The sequence below is a fragment of the Coregonus lavaretus genome (genome assembly GCF_964263955.1).
Source record: "Coregonus lavaretus genome assembly, chromosome: 3".
Taxonomy (NCBI): domain Eukaryota; kingdom Metazoa; phylum Chordata; class Actinopteri; order Salmoniformes; family Salmonidae; genus Coregonus; species Coregonus lavaretus.
The window spans coordinates 37981982-38002988 of NC_139990.1; the positions used below are offsets into that span (position 1 = coordinate 37981982).

The following is a 21007-nucleotide window of genomic DNA, read 5'->3' on the forward strand; positions in this document are numbered from 1 at the left end:
TTATAAGAGACTGGCTGGCTGACTGGTTATTATAAGAGACTGACTGGCTGGCTTGTTTATTATAAGATACTGGCTGGCTGGTTATTATAAGAGACTGACTGGCTGGTTATTATAGGATATTGACTGGCTGGCTGGTTATTATAAGAGACTGGCTGGCTGACTGGTTATTATAAGAGACTGGCTGGCTGGCTGGTTATTATACGATACTGGATGGCTGGTTATTATAAGAAACTTTCTGACTGGCTGGTTATTATAAGATACTGACTGGCTGGCTGGTTATTATAAGATACTGACTGGCTGGCTGGTTATTATAAGAGATTGGCTGACTGGCTGGTTATTCTAAGAGACTGGCTGGCTGGCTGGTTATTGTAAGAGACTGGCTGGCTGGCTGGCTGGTTATTCCCTCCCCTACCCTGGACGACGCTGGACCAATTGTGCGCCGCCCCATTGGTCTCCCGGTTGCGGCCGGCTACAGCAGAGCCTGGATTCGAACCAGGATCTCTAGTGGCACAGCTAGCACTGCGATGCAGTGCCTTAGACCACTGCGCCACTCGGGAGGTTGGCTGGTTATTATAAGAGACTGGCTGGCTGGCTGGTTATTATAAGAGACTGGCTGGCTGGCTGGTTATTCTAAGAGACTGGCTGGCTGGCTGGTTATTGTAAGAGACTGGCTGGCTGGCTGGCTGGTTATTATAAGAGACTGGCTGGCTGGCCGGTTATTATAAGATACTGACTGGCTGGCTGGTTATTATAAGAGACTGGCTGGCTGGCTGGTTATTATAAGAGACTGGCTGGCTGGTTATTATAAGAGACTGGCAATCTGGCGGGTTATTATACGATACTGGATGGCTGGTTATTATAAGAGACATGCTGGCTGGCTGGTTATTATGAGAGACTGGCTGGCTGGCTGGTTATTATAAGAGACTGGCTGGCTGGCTGGCTGGCTGGCTGGCTGGTTATTTTACTATACTGGCTTTCTGGTTATTATAAGAGACTGGCTGGCTGGCTGATTATTATAAGAGACTGGCTGGCTGGCTGGTTATTATAAGAGACTGGCTGGCTGGTTATTATAAGAGACATGCTGGCTGGCTGGTTATTATAAGAGACTGGCTGGCTGGTTATTATAAGAGACTGAATGGCAGGCTGGTTATTATAAGAGACTGACTGGCTGGTTATTATAGGATACTGACTGGCTGGCTGGTTATTATAAGAGACTGGCTGGCTGGCTGGTTATTATAAGAGCCTGGCTTGCTGTCTGGTTATTATAAGAGACTGGCTGGCTGGTTATTATACGATACTGGATGGCTGTCTGGTTATTATAAGAGACTGGCTGGCTGGCTGGTAATTATAAGAGACTAGCTGACTGGCTGGCTGGTTATTATAAGAGACTGGCTGGCTGGTTATTATAAGAGACTGGCTGACTGGCTGGCTGGTTATTATAAGAGACTGGCTGGCTGGCTGGCTCGTTATTATGAGAGACTGGCTGGCAGGTTATTATAAGAGACTGACTGGCTGGTTATTATAGGATACTGACTGGTTGGCTGGTTATTGTAAGAGACTGGCTGGCTGGTTGGTTATTATAAGAGATTGGCTGGCTGGTTATTAAGATACTAGCTGGCTGGCTGGCTGGTTATTATAAGAGACTGACTGGCTGGTTATTATAGGATACTGACTGGCTGGCTGGTTATTATAAGAGACTGGCTGGCTGGCTGGTTGTTATACGATACTGGATGGCTGGTTATTATAAGATACTGGCTGGCTGGCTGGCTGGTTATTATAAGATACTGACTGGCTGGCTGGTTATTATAAGAGACTGGCTGGCTGGCTGGTTATTATAAGATACTGGCTTGCTGTCTGGTTATAATAAGATACTGGCTGGCTGGTTATTATAAGACACTGGCTGGCTGGCTGGTTATTATTAGACACTGACTGGCTGGCTGGTTATTATAAGAGACTGGTTGGCTGGCTGGTTATTATAAGACTCTGGCTGACTGGCTGGTTATTATAAGACACTGGCTGGCTGGCTGGTTATTATAAGATACTGGCTGGCTGGTTATTATAAGATCCTGCTTGGCTGGCTGGTTATTATTAGACACTGACTGGCTGGCTGGTTATTATTAGACACTGACTGGCTGGCTGGTTATTATAAGAGACTGGATGGCTGGCTGGTTATTATAAGACTCTGGCTGACTGGCTGGTTATTATAAGATTCTGGCTGGCTGGCTGGCTCGTTATTATAAGAGACTGGCTGGCTGGCTGGTTATTGTAAGAGACTGGCTGGCTGGCTGGTTATTATAAGAGATTGGCTGGCTGGTTATTGTAGGATATTGACTGGCTGGCTGGGTATTATAAGAGACTGGCTGGCTGACTGGTTATTATAAGAGACTGACTGGCTGGCTTGTTTATTATAAGATACTGGCTGGCTGGTTATTATAAGAGACTGACTGGCTGGTTATTATAGGATATTGACTGGCTGGCTGGTTATTATAAGAGACTGGCTGGCTGACTGGTTATTATAAGAGACTGGCTGGCTGGCTGGCTGGTTATTATACGATACTGGATGGCTGGTTATTATAAGAGACTGGCTGGCTGGCTGGTTATTATAAGATACTGGCTGGCTGGCTGGCTGGTTATTATAAGATACTGACTGGCTGGCTGGTTATTATAAGAGACTGGCTGGCTGGCTGGTTATTATAAGATACTGTCTTGCTGTCTGGTTATAATAAGATACTGGCTGGCTGGTTATTATAAGACACTGGCTGGCTGGCTGGTTATTATTAGACACTGACTGGCTGGCTGGTTATTATAAGAGACTGGTTGGCTGGCTGGTTATTATAAGACTCTGGCTGACTGGCTGGTTATTATAAGATACTGGCTGGCTGGCTGGTTATTATAAGATACTGGCTGGCTGGTTATTATAAGATACTGGCTGGCTGGCTGTTTATTATAAGAGACTGGCTGGCTGGCTGGTTATTATAAAACACTGACTGGCTGGCTGGTTATTATAAGAAACTGGCTGGGTGGCTGGTTATCATAAGATACTGACTGACTGGCTGGCTGGTTATTATAAGAGACTGGCTGGCTGGTTATTGTAAGAGACTGAATGGCTGTCTGGTTATTATAATAGACTGAATGGCTGGCTGGTTATTATAAGAGACTGGCAGGCTGGCTGGTTATTGTACGATACTTTCAGGCTGGCTGGTTATTGTACGATACTGGCTGGCTGGTTATTATAAGAGACTGGCTTGCTGGCTGGCTGGTTATTATTAGACACTGACTGGCTGGCTGGTTATTATAAGAGACTGGCTGGCTGGCTGGTTATCATAAGATACTGACTGACTGGCTGGCTGGCTGGTTATTATAAGAGACTGGCTGGCTGGCTGGTTATTATAAGATACTGGCTGGCTGGCTGGTTATTGTAAGATACTGGCTTGCTGGCTGGTTATTATAAGACACTGGCTGGCTGGCTGGTTATTATTAGACACTGACTGGCTGGCTGGTTATTATAAGAGACTGGTTGGCTGGCTGGTTATTATAAGACTCTGGCTGACTGGCTGGTTATTATAAGACACTGGCTGGCTGGCTGGTTATTATAAGATACTGGCTGGCTGGTTATTATAAGATACTGGCTGGCTGGCTGGTTATTATTAGACACTGACTGGCTGGCTGGTTATTATAAGAGACTGGTTGGCTGGCTCGTTATTATAAGACTCTGGCTGACTGGCTGGTTATTATAAGATTCTGGCTGGCTGGCTGGCTCGTTATTATAAGAGACTGGCTGGCTGGCTGGTTATTGTAAGAGACTGGCTGGCTGGCTGGTTATTATAAGAGATTGGCAGGCTAGTTATTAAGATACTAGCTGGCTGGCTGGCTGGTTATTATAAGATACTGGCTTCCTGGTTATTATAAGAGACTGACTGGCTGGTTATTATAGGATATTGACTGGCTGGCTGGTTATTATAAGAGACTGGCTGGCTGACTGGTTATTATAAGAGACTGGCTGGCTGGCTATTATACGATACTGGATGGCTGGTTATTATAAGAGACTGGCTGGCTGGCTGGTTATTATAAGATACTAGCTGGCTGGCTGGCTGGTTATTATAAGATACTGACTGGCTGGCTGGTTATTATAAGAGACTGGCTGGCTGGCTGGTTATTATAAGATACTGGCTTGCTGTCTGGTTATAATAAGATACTGGCTGGCTGGTTATTATAAGACACTGGCTGGCTGGCTGGTTATTATTAGACACTGACTGGCTGGCTGGTTATTATAAGAGACTGGTTGGCTGGCTGGTTATTATAAGACTCTGGCTGACTGGCTGGTTGTTATAAGATACTGGCTGGCTGGCTGGTTATTATAAGATACTGGCTGGCTGGTTATTATAAGATACTGGCTGGCTGGCTGTTTATTATAAGAGACTGGCTGGCTGGCTGGTTACTATAAAACACTGACTGGCTGGCTGGTTATTATAAGAAACTGGCTGGCTGGCTGGTTATCATAAGATACTGACTGACTGGCTGGCTGGTTATTATAAGAGACTGGCTGGCTGGTTATTGTAAGAGACTGAATGGCTGTCTGGTTATTATAATAGACTGAATGGCTGGCTGGTTATTATAAGAGACTGGCATGCTGGCTGGTTATTGTACGATACTGGCAGGCTGGCTGGTTATTGTACGATACTGGCTGGCTGGTTATTATAAGAGACTGGCTTGCTGGCTGGTTATTATAAGATACTGACTGGCTGGCTTGCTGGTTATTATAAGATACTGACTGGCTGGCTGATTATTATAAGAGACTGGCTGGCTGGCTGGTTATTATAAGAGACTGGCTGGCTGGCTGGTTATTATAAGATACTGACTGGCTGGCTGGTTATTATTAGAGACTGACTGGCTGGCTGGCTGGTAATTATAATAGACTGGCTGGCTGGCTGGTTATTATAATAGACTGGCTGGTTGGATGTTATTATAAGAGACTGGCTGGCTGGCTGATTATTATAAGAGACTGGCTGGCTGGCTGATTATTATAAGATACTGCCTGGCTGGCTGGTTATTATTAGAGACTGACTGGCTGGCTGGCTGGTAATTATAATAGACTGGCTGGCTGGCTGGTTATTATAATAGACTGGCTGGCTGGATGGTTATTATAAGATACTGGCTGGTTGGATGTTATTATAAGAGACTGGCTGGCTGGCTGATTATTATAAGAGACTGGCTGGCTGGATGGTTATTACAAGATACTGACTGGTTGGCTGGTTATTATAAGAGACTGGCTGGCTGGCTGGTTATTACAAGAGACTGGCTGGCTGGCTGGTTATTATAAGAGACTAACTGACTGGCTGGTTCTGTGAGGGAAGCCTTCTGTTATGTAGTATCATAGTATCATATCTATGACAGTATCTTAACAAGCTAAAACAAAGTGGGCAACCCGTCACCGATTCAAAGAGACTGCTGTGGGAAGGGGCTGGAGAAATACAACCACCCTCAAACTATGGATGCAAGACTGACCATCCATGATATCAATATGATAGTTTTAACCATGTTTTGAAAATATGTAGTGTTTGTTTACATTTACTTTTTTTTTTACAAATATTGAAGTAAAACAAGCTTCTATTTTGGGTTCTGATGGTGAACGACAGTTGAACTAAGCTCATGAGGCATTTATAAGTTATATTATTTAATTATCAATGGGTATATACCATGTAATTTAAGTCTAGAAATGCAGATTGCCCCTTTAAGGCTACCTGCATTGAAGGCTTTGTGAAGCTATGTTATGGTTCATACTGAGTGGGAAGTAGGCTCTGTGAAGCCATGTTATGATTCATACTGAGTGGGAAGTAGGCTCTGTGAAGCCATGTTATGATTCATACTGAGTGGGAAGTAGGCTCTGTGAAGCCATGTTATGATTCATACTGAGTGAGAAGTAGGCTCTGTGAAGCCATGTTATGATTCATACTGAGTGAGAAGTAGGCTCTGTGAAGCCATGTTATGATTCATACTGAGTGGGAAGTAGGCTCTGTGAAGCCATGTTATGATTCATACTGAGTGGGAAGTAGGCTCTGTGAAGCCATGTTATGATTCATACTGAGTGAGAAGTAGGCTCTGTGAAGCCATGTTATGATTCATACTGAGTGGGAAGTAGGCTCTGTGAAGCCATGTTTTGGTTCATGCTGCGTACTGTAGTATCATAGCTGTGTTGGGAACCTCGCTCTGTCACCCTTCCTGTTCCTGTGTAGAGTAGAAGAGAGGAGACACCCCTCCCAGTCAGCCAGCCAGGCCTTTCCCATCCACTCTTCTCTCCACCAGTTCCTTTCTAGCCCCTTACTCACTGGCCTACCGGACACCCCCGCAGCCCCCGCAAGGCATGCGCCTGTCATCAATGTCTTTTATTTTTATGTAATAAATCCTTTTGACAGTAACCCTCCAAAAAGTCATTCCTAAACCTTTTTAATTTCCATATGTACTAGGAAGCTAAGGGTTTGATTCTTGGGCTTCAGGAATTAAAAAGTGAAAATACAAAATAAACTGATTGAAAGTATAAGAGGATATGGGTGAACAAATGCCGTGGTCAAGGCTACGACCGTGCCAGTGAAATGAGTGGAGCTTACTCAGGTGTTCAAAGCGCATATCAGACAGAGAGCCTAATGCTTCTTAGGTAGTTCTTGATGAGTTTTAGTTTAGAAAACGATCTCTCCGCAGAAGCGACAGTTACAGGGATGGTAAAAACAGCTTGATTACCATAGCAACATCAGGGAAACAGGGCAGAAGGGAGGAGTGCTTCAAATACAGCAGTTCTGTAACAGCTTTAATGGAGACTCTCATTCTCCTTAATTCCCGACCTCAACACGTTACAGAAAGAGATTAACTGTATAGGAAGTTCTGGGGACAGGTCGTCCGGATACTTATAATAACCAGCCAGCCAGCCAGTCTCTTATAAATTGGCAGATGCAAACAGACGATCATCTTTAGCAGACAACATTTCTTGAGGAACAAAAAAAAGCTGTTTTGCGATTTTGTTCATACTGGTGAACCGGCGTATGAGTTCTGTGGTTGCAATATCAACAGTCCCTTATCTCTGGTATATGTTGGCATGCATCATTCAAGACTAAGTTTAAATTGTGTGCAGCGCAATGGACATATAATGCACAATGCCAGGAAAGACTGTCTGGGTTGGCAATACTCTTGACCTCAGGCCTCACCGTGAAAGATGGAGGCAGATAAACGTTTCATTAAACCTGTACACTGCCAAACAGCCAGTCACATTTGGGGAAAGGTCAGGTTGGGGTGTGTGTGTGTGGTAGTGAGGGGCTGGGGGGGCTTTACCACAGGCGCTTTATCCTCCCTCTGTTGCATCTCTCCCTCTCTCTCTCCAACACTCTCTCTCCCCCTAACTCCCTCTGTTTAACTCTCTCTCTCTCTCTCTCCAACTCCCTCTGTTTCTCTCTCTCTTTCTCTCTCTCTCTCTCTCTCTCTCTCTCTCTCTCTCTCTCTCTCACTCTCTCTCCCTTTCTCTCTCCAACTCCCTCTGTCTCTGTCTCTGTCTGTCTCTCTCTCGCTCTCTCCTCTCTCTCTCTGTCTCTCTCCCTGTCTCTCTCCAACTCCCTCTGTTTCACTCTCTGTCTCTGTCTCTCTCTCTCTCTCTCTCTCTCTCTCTCTCTCCTCAATGTCATTCTGATCCTCATTGTCACTACATGGTTCTCTGCTTTGTGCCAACAGCACACCCACTAGGGCTGGGCCACGTACTGTTAGTAAAATTGTAGCCAAAGACAGTTATACTAGCTGTCTGGTCTGTGTTTTATAAATGTGCAATAAGCATAAAACACAATTATATAAGGAAGGCTACTTGATTTCAACATCTGAACAAAGTGGACAGGGCCAGGCTAGCATGCTGTACAAACAGTTGGAGACGGACAGAAGGGTGTGTTCATAACAATTAAAATGTTCTGCCTTGTTACATAGCAAACAGATCCAGGTTGGCTAAAGTTGAAATATAAAGATTCTTATAAAGATTAGCTGGCTACTCACTAGCACGTGGGCTTGTACTTGAGAGATTGTTTATGAGACCGGTGTTAATTTAAGTGAATGTGCATTATGCATGGTTCTGCTTAAATGTGTAACAAAAAGCGCATTTTCATAGACAGACTTAAAAGCCAGATCAGTGATTATTGCAAAAAAGCAGGTTAACCTATTTTGATAAAATAATAATTATTAGTGGGTCTTATGGTTGTGGAAGGCTTATATTTAGCCTAGGTATAACTTCACAAGCCCTGAATTCATTAGACTGTTTGCAGTGAACTTGACCTTTAATTGTACAACAACGCTTATTTTGAGAAAACATTTTTTAAAATGTAGATATATATAGTGGAAAAATCGCCCTTATCGCCCATATCGCCCAACACACACACACACACACACTCACACACACACACACACACACAAACACACACACACACACATACACACACGCATACTCACACACACACGTCACCTGTCCTCTCTCTCTTCTCTTCACGCTGCATCGTCACCTGGGTTTAATTAAAGAGGAACATGCTGTTCCTAAAGCCTGGCTGTCTGTCCCCACCGTGCTCCACCTCATTAACCTGTACCCCTCTCATACTGTCAACAACACACAACAACCCTCTGAAGCTGTCAACAACAACAACACAACAACCCTCTGATGCTGTCAACAACAACAACACAACAACCCTCTGATGCTGTCAACAACAACACAACAACCCTTTGAAGCTGTCAACAACAACAACACAACAACCCTCTGATACTGTCAACAACAACAACACAACAACCCTCTGATGCTGTCAACAACAACACAACAACCCTCTGATGCTGTCAACAACAACAACACAACAACCCTCTGATGCTGTCAACAACAACACAACAACCCTATGATGCTGTCAACAACAACAACACAACAACACTTTGATGCTGTCAACAACAACACAACAACCCTCTGATACTGTCATCAACAACACAACAACCCAATGACACTGTCAACAACAACACAACAACCATCTGAAGCTGTTAACAACAACACAACAACCCTCTGATGCTGTCAACAACAACACAACAACCCTCTGATGCTGTCAACAACAACAACACAACAACCCTGTGATGTCATACATTATTGTTCTTGGCTCCTGTCAGAATGACTGAAATCCTCCTCCTCGTGTACCTTTTGCATGGCTCAAACCAACTTTTTGAAATCCCCCCCCCCCCCCCCGAACACACACACACACACACATTCCAGCATCACTACTCTTCCAGTTTCGTTTTGAAACTGTAAACTGCAGACATGTTTTTTTTACAGACTTCTTTGTAATGTAATTTAAGGTCAGATTCCATTCCACCTGTCATTGTGTTTTCTAGAGAACAGCTTGCTAATGATTGGTGTAGCATGAGCTCTCTGTCCAGCGCCCAATATGACAGAAGGCTTCCATGAGGTTAGCATGAGCTCTCTGTCCAGCGCCCAATAAAACAGAAGGCTTCCATGAGGTTTGGATTGAAGTGCAGAATGAGAGAGAGAGAGAGAGAGAGAGAGAGAGAGAGAGAGAGAGATTGACACAAACAGAGAGAGAGAACGAGAGGAATAGATGGGGAGACAGTGACATAAACAGAAGGAGTGAGAGACTGGCAGACGACTGTGTTGTGTGATGATGTGTTGTGCTGTATTGTGTTCTGTATTTGGTTATGCAAAGACCCTGAGATCAATTCTCTGTTTACAGCCAGGCAGTATTCAGTAGAGAAACTAACAAAACAACAGCATTAACAGCTTCCAACTCCCACATCCTAGCACTGGAAGGTCAGGCTGGAAAATGTATAAAACAATGCTCACTTGGGCCAGTTGTGAAATATTTAGCAAAAAAACAACGTTAGTTTTTATTTCTGAACATGAGACAACTTCTGAACAATCTGGGTCATGTATTATGTCTGTATAATAAAGAATGCATGATTGTGGCACGAAAACATTCACAGATCTTGATCTGAAGTAATATTTCTCTGCTTACGATGCTAACATTTCATAACTTATTTTACCCTCCCTCCCTCCTTCTCCTGGCCCAGAATTTGATTTTGAAACCATAGTCAGATGACTGATCTGCCATTGCAGTGTTACATAACAAATGATCCCTCCTTTATTAAACGCCTCAGTCCATGTAATATAGTCTCTCTCTCGCTCTCTCTCTCTCTCTCTCTCTCTCTCTCTCCCTATCCTCTCTCTCTCTCTCTCTCACTCACTCTCTCCCCCTTTCTCTCTCACCTGGAAGATTGAAGAAAGCAGCATTAAACATTAATTAAAAGTCGGGATGGGAGTCAGCCCTAGTTCCAGTCCCCTACAGTACATTTACATTTACGTCATTTAGCAGACGCTCTTATCCAGAGCGACTTACAAATTGGTGTATTCACCTTATAGCCAGTGGGATAACCACTTTACCCCAAAAAAAGTTTTGGGGGTGGGGTAAGGGGGGGGGGGTAGAATGATTACTTTATCATATCCCAGGTATTCCTTAAAGAGGTGGGGTTTCAAATGTCTCCGGAAGGTGGTGAGTGACTCCGCTGTCCTGGCGTCGTGAGGGACGCTTGGGAAGGTTGAACACCAGACGGGCTGCGGCATTCTGGATGAGTTGTAGGGGTTTAATGGCACAGGCAGGGAGCCCAGCCAACAGCGAGTTGCAGTAATCCAGACGGGAGATGACAAGTGCCTGGATTAGGACCTGTGCCGCTTCCTGTGTAAGGCAGGGTCGTACTCTCCGAATGTTGTAGAGCATGAACCTACAGGATCGGGTCACCGCCTTGATGTTAGCGGAGAACGACAGGGTGTTGTCCAGGGTCACGCCAAGGCTCTTCACACTCTTCACACTTATCAGAAGGGGGAAAGGAGAAGATTAGTTGTGTGTCGTCTGCGTAGCAATGATAGGAGAGGCCATGTGAGGATATGACAGAGCCATGTGACTTGGTGTATAGCGAGAATAGGAGAGGGCCTAGAACTGAGCCCTGGGGGACACCAGTGGTGAGAGCACGTGGTGCGGAGACAGCTTCTCGCCATGCCACTTGGTAGGAGCGACCGGTCAGGTAGGACGCAATCCAAGAGTGAGCCGCGCCGGAGATGCCCAGCTCGGAGAGGGTGGAGAGGAGGATCTGATGGTTCACAGTATCAAAGGCAACAGACAGGTCTAGAAGGACAAGAGCAGAGGAGAGAGAGTTAGCTTTAGCAGTGCGGAGAGCCTCCGTGACACAGAGAAGAGCAGTCTCAGTTGAATGACCAGTCTTGAAACCTGACTGGTTTGGTAATTAGTACATACATAGTGCACTACCCTATGGATCCTGGTCAAAAGTAGTGCACTACCCTATGGGTCCTGGTCAAAAGTATAGCACTACGTAGAGAACAGGGAGTTATTTGGGACACGGTTCAGATTCTAGATTCTAGCTGCAGCTTTCTCATCTCATCTCAAGCACCTCTCTCTCTCTCCCTCCCTCTCTCTCTCTCTCTCTCTCTCTCTCTCTCTCTCTCTCTCTCTCTCTCTTTCGTTCTCTCTCTTTCGTTCTCTCTCTTTTGTTTTCGCTCTCTCTCTCTCTCTCTCCCTCTCCCTCCCTCTCTCTCTCCTCTCTTTCTTTCTGCTGGTAGATAGAGGAAGATAAACTGTATTACCTCTTATGAGAGGATATGAGAGAGAGGGGGTAGAGGTGAAGAGGGAGATGGAAAGAGACAGAGAGAGAGAGAGAGAGAGAGAGAGAGAGAGAGAGAGAGAGAGAGACTCAATGAAATGATAAAATATACAGACCACAAATTAAACTCTTTAACATCATCCTTAGCTCTGGCATCTTCCCCAATATTTGGAACCAAGGACTGATCACCCCAATCCACAAAAGTGGAGACAAATTTGACCCCAATAACTACCGTGGGATATGCTTCAACAGCAACCTTGGGAAAATCCTCTGCGTTATCATTAACAGCAGACTAGTTCATTTCCTCAGTGAAAACAATGTACTGAGCAAATGTCAAATTGGCTTTTTACCAAATTACCATACGACAGACGACGTATTCACCCTGCACACCCTAATTGACAAACAAGCAAACCAAAACAAAGGCAAAGTCTTCTCATGCTTTGTTGATTTCAAAAAAGCTTTTGACTCAATTTGGCATGAGGGTCTGCTATACAAATTGATGGAAAGTGGGGTTGGGGGAAAAACATACGACATTATAAAATCCATGTACACAAACAACAAGTGTGCGGTTAAATTGGCAAAAAAACACACACATTTCTTTCCACAGGGCCGTGGGGTGAGACAGGGATGCAGTTTAAGCCCCACCTTCTTCAACATATATATCAACGAATTGGCGAGGGCACTAGAACAGTCTGCAGCACCCGGCCTCACCCTACTAGAATCTGAAGTCAAATGTCTACTGTTTGCTGATGATCTGGTGCTTCTGTCACCAACCAAGGAGGGCCTACAGCAGCACCTAGATATTCTGCACAGATTCTGTCAGACCTGGGCTCTGACAGTAAATCTCAGTAAGACAAAAATAATGGTGTTCCAAAAAAGGTCCAGTTGCCAGGACCACAAATACAAATTCCATCTAGACACCATTGCCCTAGAGCACACAAAAAACTATACATACTCCGGACTTAACATCAGCACCACAGGTAACTTCCACAAAGCTGTGAACGATCTGAGAGACAAATCAAGAAGGGCCTTCTATGCCATCAAAAGGAACCTAGAATTTGACATACCAATTAGGATCTTGCTAAAAATACTTGAATCAGTCATAGAAACCATTGCCCTTTATGGTTGTGAGGTCTGGGGTCCGTTCACCAACCAAGAATTCACAAAATTGGACAAACACCAAATAACCTCCGTGTACAACGAAAAACACCAAATAATGCATGCAGAGCAGAATTAGGCCAATATCCGCTAATTATCAAAATCCAGAAAAGAGCTGTTAAATTCTATAACCACTTAAAAGGAAGCGATTCCCAAACCTTCCATAGCAAAGCCATCACCTACAGAGAGATGAACTTGAAGAAGAGTCCCCTAAGCAAGCTGGTCCTGGGGTTGTGTTCACAAACACAAACAGACCCCACAGAGCCCCAGGACAACAACAACAACACAATTAGACCCAACCAAATCATGAGAAAACAAAAAGAGAATTACTTGACACATTGGAAAGAACAAACAAAAAACAGAGCAAACTAGAATGCTATTTGGCCCTAAACAGAGAGTACACAGTGGCAGAATACCTGACCACTGTGACTGACCCAAACTTAAGGAAAGCTTTGACTATGTACAGACTCAGTGAGCATAGCCTTGCTATTGAGAAAGGCCACCGTAGGCAGACCTGGCTCTCAAGAGAAGACAGGCTATGTACACACTGCCCACAAAATGAGGTGGAAACTGAGCTGCACTTCCTAACCTCCTGCCAAATGTATGACCATATTAGAGACACATATTTCCCTCAGATTACAGCGATCCACAAAGAATTTGAAAACAAACCCAATTTTGATAAACTCCCTTATCAACTGGGTGAAATACCACAGTGTGCCATCACAGTAATATTTGTGACCTGTTGCCACAAGAAAAGGGCAACCAGTGAAGAACAAACACCATTGTAAATACAACCCATATTTAAGTTTATTTATTTTCCCATTTTTACTTTAACTATTTTCACATTGTTACAACACTGTATATAATAATAATAATAATAATAATAATAATATGCCATTTCGCAGACGCTTTTATCCAAAGCGACTTACAGTCATGCGTGCATACATTTTTTGTGTGTGGGTGGTCCCGGGGATCGAACCCACTACCTTGGCGTTACAAGCGCCGTGCTCTACCAGCTGAGCTACAGAGGACCACTTATAGACATAATATGACATTTGAAATGTCCTTATTCTTTTGGAACTTCTGAGTGTAATGTTTACTGTTAATATTTATTGTTTATTTCACTTTTGTTTACTATCTACTTCACTTGCTTTGGCAATGTTAACATACGTTTCCCATGCCAATAAATCCCTTAAATTGAAATTGAATTGAGAGAGAGAGAGAGTGAGAGAGAGAGAGAGACAGACAGAGAGACAGAGGGTGGGGGGGGGGGGGGGGGCTCAACGTCTCTTATTGACCCTGTGAGCAAGGTGAAGAGGGTCTTGGAACCATTTCATGTCTCCCAGTTATCATTATTAATGAGATGGAACAAATCTAGTTAAACAGGGTGCTGGAGTCTGGTGTTTAAGTGGACTCTCTCTCTCGCTCTCAGACTGAGACTTATGCAGAGACTTATGTAAAACTCACACACAATGCCATTCATCATATGCATGCAGTATGTGTGTAATATGAATAAAACATGCATGTTCAATAAGAAGTGATAACCAGTTGTTCTGTTGTGTTTTACAGATATGGGAAAATAGCGTCAACGAAGGCGATACTGGACAAGAACACGAATCAATGCAAAGGTACGCTGGAATCCCCATGTAGTATTCAGATCCACATTGATCATGTTCAGTGTTCAGATGAATCAGTCAATATTATAGCACCTGGTGGGAACACACACACACACACACACACACACACACACACACACACACACACACACACACACACACACACACACACACACACCTGGTACTACACGTGTATAACACTGTGCTATGAGTCTCTGGGGGATTCTTGAAGCGTTTCCAACAGGACATGCTTGTTACCATGATTGTTGGAGGGTTTAGTCAAACAGGCAGGATATTTATTTTTGTATACAGAATTATTGTCATCTCTTAAGACATGCTAAGTGTTTCCAGTAGTACTCTCTACAAAGGGAGAAGTGTTGGCTTGATTGTTGTAGTATTCTTTAGGTCAGGATGAGTGTTGGCTAGATGGTTGGAGTATTCTACAGGACAGGATGAGTGTTGGCTAGATGGTTGGAGTATTCTACAGGACAGGATGAGTGTTGGCTAGGTGGTTGGAGTATTCTACAGGACAGGATGAGTGTTGGCTAGATGGTTGGAGTACTCTACAGGACAGGATGAGTGTTGGCTAGGAGGGAGGGAGGGAGGGAGGGAGGGAGGGAGAGGGAAGGGAGGGGACCCTCTGAAACTGTGTGTGTGTGTGTGTGTGTGTGTGTGTGTGTGTGTGTGTGTGTGTGTGTGTGTGTGTAGCTCAGTTGGTAGCGCATGGCGCTTGCAACGTCAAGGTTGTGGGTTCGATTCCCACGGGGGGCCAGTATGAAAATGTATGCACTCACTGCTGTTAGTCGCTCTGGATAAGAGCATTGACTAAAATGTAAAAATGTGTGCGTTATACAGAGCAGAACCCAGTCAGTGCTGTGCAGCGCAGGGGGCCAGACGCTAGATTAAGAGGGGCAGGCCAGAGAGAGAGAGGAGGGCGGAAGGCAAAGGAAACCACTTTAGTATTTAAAGGACTTCCATTTCCCAGAGATAACCTCCCTTTACTCTACACAGCCTCCCCAGCCTCTACCCCATGCTTCCCAAATGTTTCCCAAATGGCACCCTATTCCCTATATAGCGCATTACTTTTGAACAGATCCCTAAGTGGCCTGGTCTAAAGTAATGCACTATAAAGGGAATCGGGTGCCATTTGGGACGTGACCTAAATTAATTTAGGTTCTCCCTGCCCATGATGGGCCCTATGCCAGATTCTCAGAGCTCCGGAGATTAGGCTGGAACCGGGGGAGGGGGTGGAGGAGGAGGAGGAGGAGGAGGGGGGGGGGGGGGGGGGGGGGGGGTAAGGGTGGAGGAGGAGGGGAAAGCTTTTTCATTCATGGCTCATTTTTTGGTCAAGCTTCACTGACCACTGAGTTGTATTACTGACTGTCATTATAGTAGATACAGAGCTTTCAGAAAGTTTTCACACCCCTGGACTTTTTCCACATTTTGTTGTCTTAAGGCGTGAATGAAATAGAGATTTTGTGTCACTGGCCTACACACAATACACCATAATGTCAAAGTGGAATTATATGCTTTTAGAAATGTTTACAAATTAATTAAAAATGAAAAGATGAAATGTCTTCAGTCAATAAGTATCTTTGTAGTGACTGGATAAGAGCGTCTGCTAAATTATGTAAATGTAAATGTATTGAAAGAAAAATCCAATGCCTCGCAAAGAAGGGCACCTATTGGTAGATGCATAAAAAATTAAAAAGCAGACATTGAATATCCCTTTAAGCATGGTGAAGTTATAAATAACACTTTGGATGGTGTATCAATACACCCAGTCACTACAAAGATACAGGCGTACTTCCTAACTCAGTTGCCGGAGAGGAAGGGAACCCCCCCGGGATTTCATCATGAGGCCAATGGTGACTTCAAAACATTTATAGAGTTTAATGGCTGTGACAGGAGAAAACTGAGGATGGATCAACAACATTGTAGTTACTCCACAATACTAACCTAATTTACAGAATGAAAAGAAGGAAGCCTATTTAGAATAAAAATATTCCAATACATGCATCCTGTTTGCAACAAGACACTAAAGTAATACTGCAAAAAATGTGGCAAAGAAATTTACTTTTTGTCCTGAATACAAAGTGCTATATTTGGGGCAAATCCTAAACAACACATTACTGAGTACCATACTTCATATTTTCAAGGATGGTGGTGGCTGTATCATGTTATGGGCATGCTCGTAATCGTTAAGGACTGCAGAGTTTTTCAGGATAAAAATAAACGGAATGGAGCTAAGCACAGGCAAAATCCTAGATGAAAACCTGGTTCCACCAGACACTGGGAGATTAATTCACCTTTCAGCAGGACAATAACCTACAACGCAATGCCAAATCTACACTGGAGATGCTTACCAAGAAGACAGTGAATGTTCCTAATTGGCCGAGTTACAGTTTTGACTTAAATCTGCTTGAGAATTTTGAAAGAATAATGGGCAAATATTGTACAATCCAGGTGTGCAAAGCTCTTAGAGACTAACCCAATAAGAATCACAGCTGAATACCTATCTAATCAAGGTATATTAGTGTTTAATGTTTCATTACTTTTTAAGAAATGTTAGAATTTATTTTCCCACTTTGACAAAAGACTGAATTCCATGGCTATGACTTCCTCTCTCTGTCTCATACACACACACACACACACGCACACACACACACACACACACACACAGACACACACACACCACACACACACAGCTCTTGCACGTTATGTCTGTCGTCAGTTCCGTGCTCCACCCCTCCCCTGTTCCCCAGTTAAATTGGGCGGAACGCCGTAAATAGAACATTCTTCAACTTGGACCTTTTGTCCCAGAATACTTCCTGTAGAACTCTTGGCTGGCCGGCCAATGGGGTCAACGACTTGATGAACACACTCCAGGCCACATCCTCATAGCACTGAGACAGAGCCAGGGAATACACACCTATCCCAATGACTACATTCAGACACACATCAACAGAGACCGAGAGAGACAGACAGCGAGACAGACAGAGTGACAGAGAGACAGAGAGAGAGACAGAGAGAGAAAGACAGACAGAGAGAGAGAGAGAGAGAGAGAGAGAGAGAGACAGAGAGTTAGAGACAGAGTTAGAGACAGAGTTAAAGACGGAGAGTTAGAGACTGAGTTAGAGACAGAGAGTTAGAGACAGAGAGTTAGAAACAGAGAGTTAGAGACTGAGCGTTAGAAACTGTTAGAGACTGAGTTAGAGACTGAGAGTTAGAGACTAAGTTAGAGACTGAGTTAGAGATTGAGAGTTAGAGACAGAGAGTTAGAGACTGAGTTAGAGACAGAGAGATAGAGACAGAGAGATAGAGACTGAGAGTTAGAGACTGAGAGTTAGAGACAAAGAGTTAGAGACTGAGAGTTAGAGACTGAGAGTTAGAGACAGAGATTTAGAGACTGAGTTAGAGACTGAGAGTTAGAGACTGTTAGAGCCTAAGTTAGAGACTGAGTTAGAGACTGAGTTAGAGACTGAGTTAGAGACTGAGTTAGAGACTGAGAGTTAGAGACTGAGTCAGAGACTGAGAGTCAGAGACTGAGAGTTAGAGACTGAGAGTAAGAGACTGAGAGTTAGAGACTGAGAGTTAGAGACGGAGAGTTAGAGACAGAGAGTTAGAGACGGAGAGTTAGAGACGGAGAGTTAGAGACGGAGAGTTAGAGACGGAGAGTTAGAGAGTGAGAGTTAGAGAGTGAGAGTTAGAGACTGAGAGTTAGAGACAGATAGTTAGAGACAGATAGTTAGAGACTGAGAGTTAGAGACAGATAGTTAGAGACTGAGAGTTAGAGACTGAGAGTTAGAGACTGAGAGTTAGAGACGGAGAGTTAGAGACGGAGAGTTAGAGACGGAGAGTTAGAGACGGAGAGTTAGAGACGGAGAGTTAGAGACGGAGAGTTAGAGACGGAGAGTTAGAGACGGAGAGTTAGAGACGGAGAGTTGGAGACTGTTAGAGACTGAGTTAGAGACTGAGAGTTAGAGACTAAGTTAGAGACTGAGTTAGAGACTGAGAGTTAGAGACAGAGAGTTAGAGACTGAGTTAGAGACAGAGAGATAGAGACTGAGAGTTAGAGACAAAGAGTTAGAGACTGAGAGTTAGAGACTGAGAGTTAGAGACTGAGAGTTAGAGACTGAGAGTTAGAGACTGAGAGTTAGAGACAGAGAGTTAGAGACAGAGAGTTAGAAACTGAGTTAGAGACTGAGAGTTAAAGACGGAGAGTTAAAGACGGAGAGTTAGAGACAGAGAGTTAGAGACAGATGGTTAGAGACAGAGAGTTAGAGACTGAGCGTTAGAGACTGAGTTAGAGACTAAGTTAGAGACTGAGTTAGAGACTGAGAGTTAGAGACAGAGTTAGAGACAGAGAGTTAGAGACTGAGAGTTAGAGACTGAGAGTTAGAGACAAAGAGTTAGAGACTGAGAGTTAGAGACTGAGAGTTAGAGACTGAGAGTTAGAGACTGAGAGTTAGAGACAGAGATTTAGAGACTGAGTTAGAGACTGAGAGTTAGAGACTGTTAGAGCCTAAGTTAGAGACTGAGTTAGAGACTGAGTTAGAGACTGAGTTAGAGACTGAGTTAGAGACTGAGTTAGAGACTGAGTTAGAGACTGAGTTAGAGACTGAGTTAGAGACGGAGAGTTAGAGACTGAGTCAGAGACTGAGAGTTAGAGACTGAGAGTTAGAGACGGAGAGTTAGAGACGGAGAGTTAGAGACGGAGAGTTAGAGATGGAGAGTTAGAGACGGAGAGTTAGAGACGGAGAGTTAGAGACGGAGAGTTAGAGACGGAGAGTTAGAGATGGAGAGATAGAGACAGAGAGATAGAGACAGAGAGTTAGAGACAGAGAGTTAGAGACTGAGTTAGAGACTGGGAGTTAGAGACTGTTAGAGCCTAAGTTAGAGACTGAGAGTTAGAGACTGAGTTAGAGACTGAGTTAGAGACTGAGTTAGAGACTGAGTTAGAGACTGAGTTAGAGACTGAGTTAGAGACTGAGTTAGAGACTGAGAGTTAGAGAGAGAGTTAGAGACAGAGTTAGAGACAGAGTTAGAGACAGAGTTAGAGACTGCGAGTTAGAGACTGTGAGTTAGAGACAGAGCGGTAGAGACAGAGAGTTAGGGACAGAGAGTTAGAGACGGAGAGTTAGAGACGGAGAGTTAGAGACGGAGAGTTAGAGACGGAGAGTTAGAGACGGAGAGTTAGAGACGGAGAGTTAGAGACGGAGAGTTAGAGACTGAGATAGTGACTGAGAGTTAGAGACTGTTAGAGAGTAAGTTAGAGAGTTAGAGACTACGTTAGAGACTGAGAGTTAGAGACTGAGTTAGAGACTGAGAGTTAGAGACTGAGAGTTAGAGACTGAGAGTTAGAGACTGAGAGTTAGAGACTGAGAGTTAGAGACTGAGAGTTAGAGACTGAGAGTTAGAGACTGAGAGTTAGAGAAAGAGAGATAGATACAGAGAGATAGAGACTGAGAGTTAGAGACAGAGTTAGAGACTGAGAGTTAGAGACTGAGAGTTAGAGACTGAGAGTTAGAGACTGAGAGTTAGAGACTGAGTCAGAGACTGTTAGAGACTAAGTTAGAGACTGAGTCAGAGACTGAGAGTTAGAGACTGAGAGTTAGAGACTGAGAGTTAGAGACTGAGAGTTAGAGACAGAGTTAGAGACAGAGAGTTAGAGACTGAGAGTTAGAGACTGAGAGTTAGAGACTGAGAGTTAGAGACTGAGAGTTAGAGACTGAGAGTTAGAGACGGAGAGTTAGAGACGGAGAGTTAGATACTGAGAGTTAGAGACGGAGACTTACAGACAGAGTTAGAGACTGAGAGTTAGAGACTGAGAATTAAAGACGGAGAGTTAGAGACGGAGAGTTAGAGACGGAGAGTTAGAGACGGAGAGTTAGAGACTGAGAGTTAGAGACTGAGAGTTAGAGACGGAGAGTTAGAGACAGAGTTAGAGACTGAGAGTTAGAGACAGAGTTAGAGACGGAGAGTTAGAGACGGAGAGTTAGAGACTGAGAGTTAGAGACAGAGAGTTAGAGAGGGAGAGTTAGGCACTGAGAGTTAGAGACAGAGTTAGAGTCAGAGAGTTAGAGACTGAGTTAGTGACTGAGAGTTAGAGACTGTTTGAGACTAAGTTAGAGACTGAGAGTTAGAGACTGAGTTAGAGACTGAGAGTTAGAGACTGAGTTAGAGACTGAGTCAGAGACTGAGAGTTAGAGCCTGAGAGTTAGAGCCTGAGAGTTAGAGACTGAGTTAGAGACTGATAGTTAGAGACAGAGCGGTAAAGACAGAGCGTTAGAGACGGAGAGTTAGAGACAGAGAGTTAGAGACAGAGAGTTAGAGACGGAGAGTTAGAGACGGAGAGTTAGAGAGTGAGAGTTAGAGACTGAGAGTTAGAGACAGATAGTTAGAGACTGAGAGTTAGAGACGGAGAGTTAGAGACGGAGAGTTAGGGACGGAGAGTTAGAGACTGAGTTAGTGACTGAGAGTTAGAGACTGTTAGAGAGTAAGTTAGAGAGTTAGAGACTACGTTAGAGACTGAGAGTTAGAGACTGAGTTAGAGA

At 44.1% G+C, this 21007-nt stretch overlaps 1 protein-coding gene across 1 annotated transcript in view; it reads left to right on the top strand.

Moving 5' to 3' along the window:
- LOC311107257 (RNA-binding motif, single-stranded-interacting protein 3-like) overlaps positions 1–21007 on the top strand; it is a 315032-nt gene that overhangs the window by 83887 nt on the left and 210138 nt on the right. The window contains exon 3 of the mRNA XM_084149737.1: positions 14404–14462. Within this exon, the coding sequence (XP_084005863.1) occupies positions 14404–14462 (59 nt within the window). The remainder of the gene's footprint in view (positions 1–14403; positions 14463–21007) is intronic.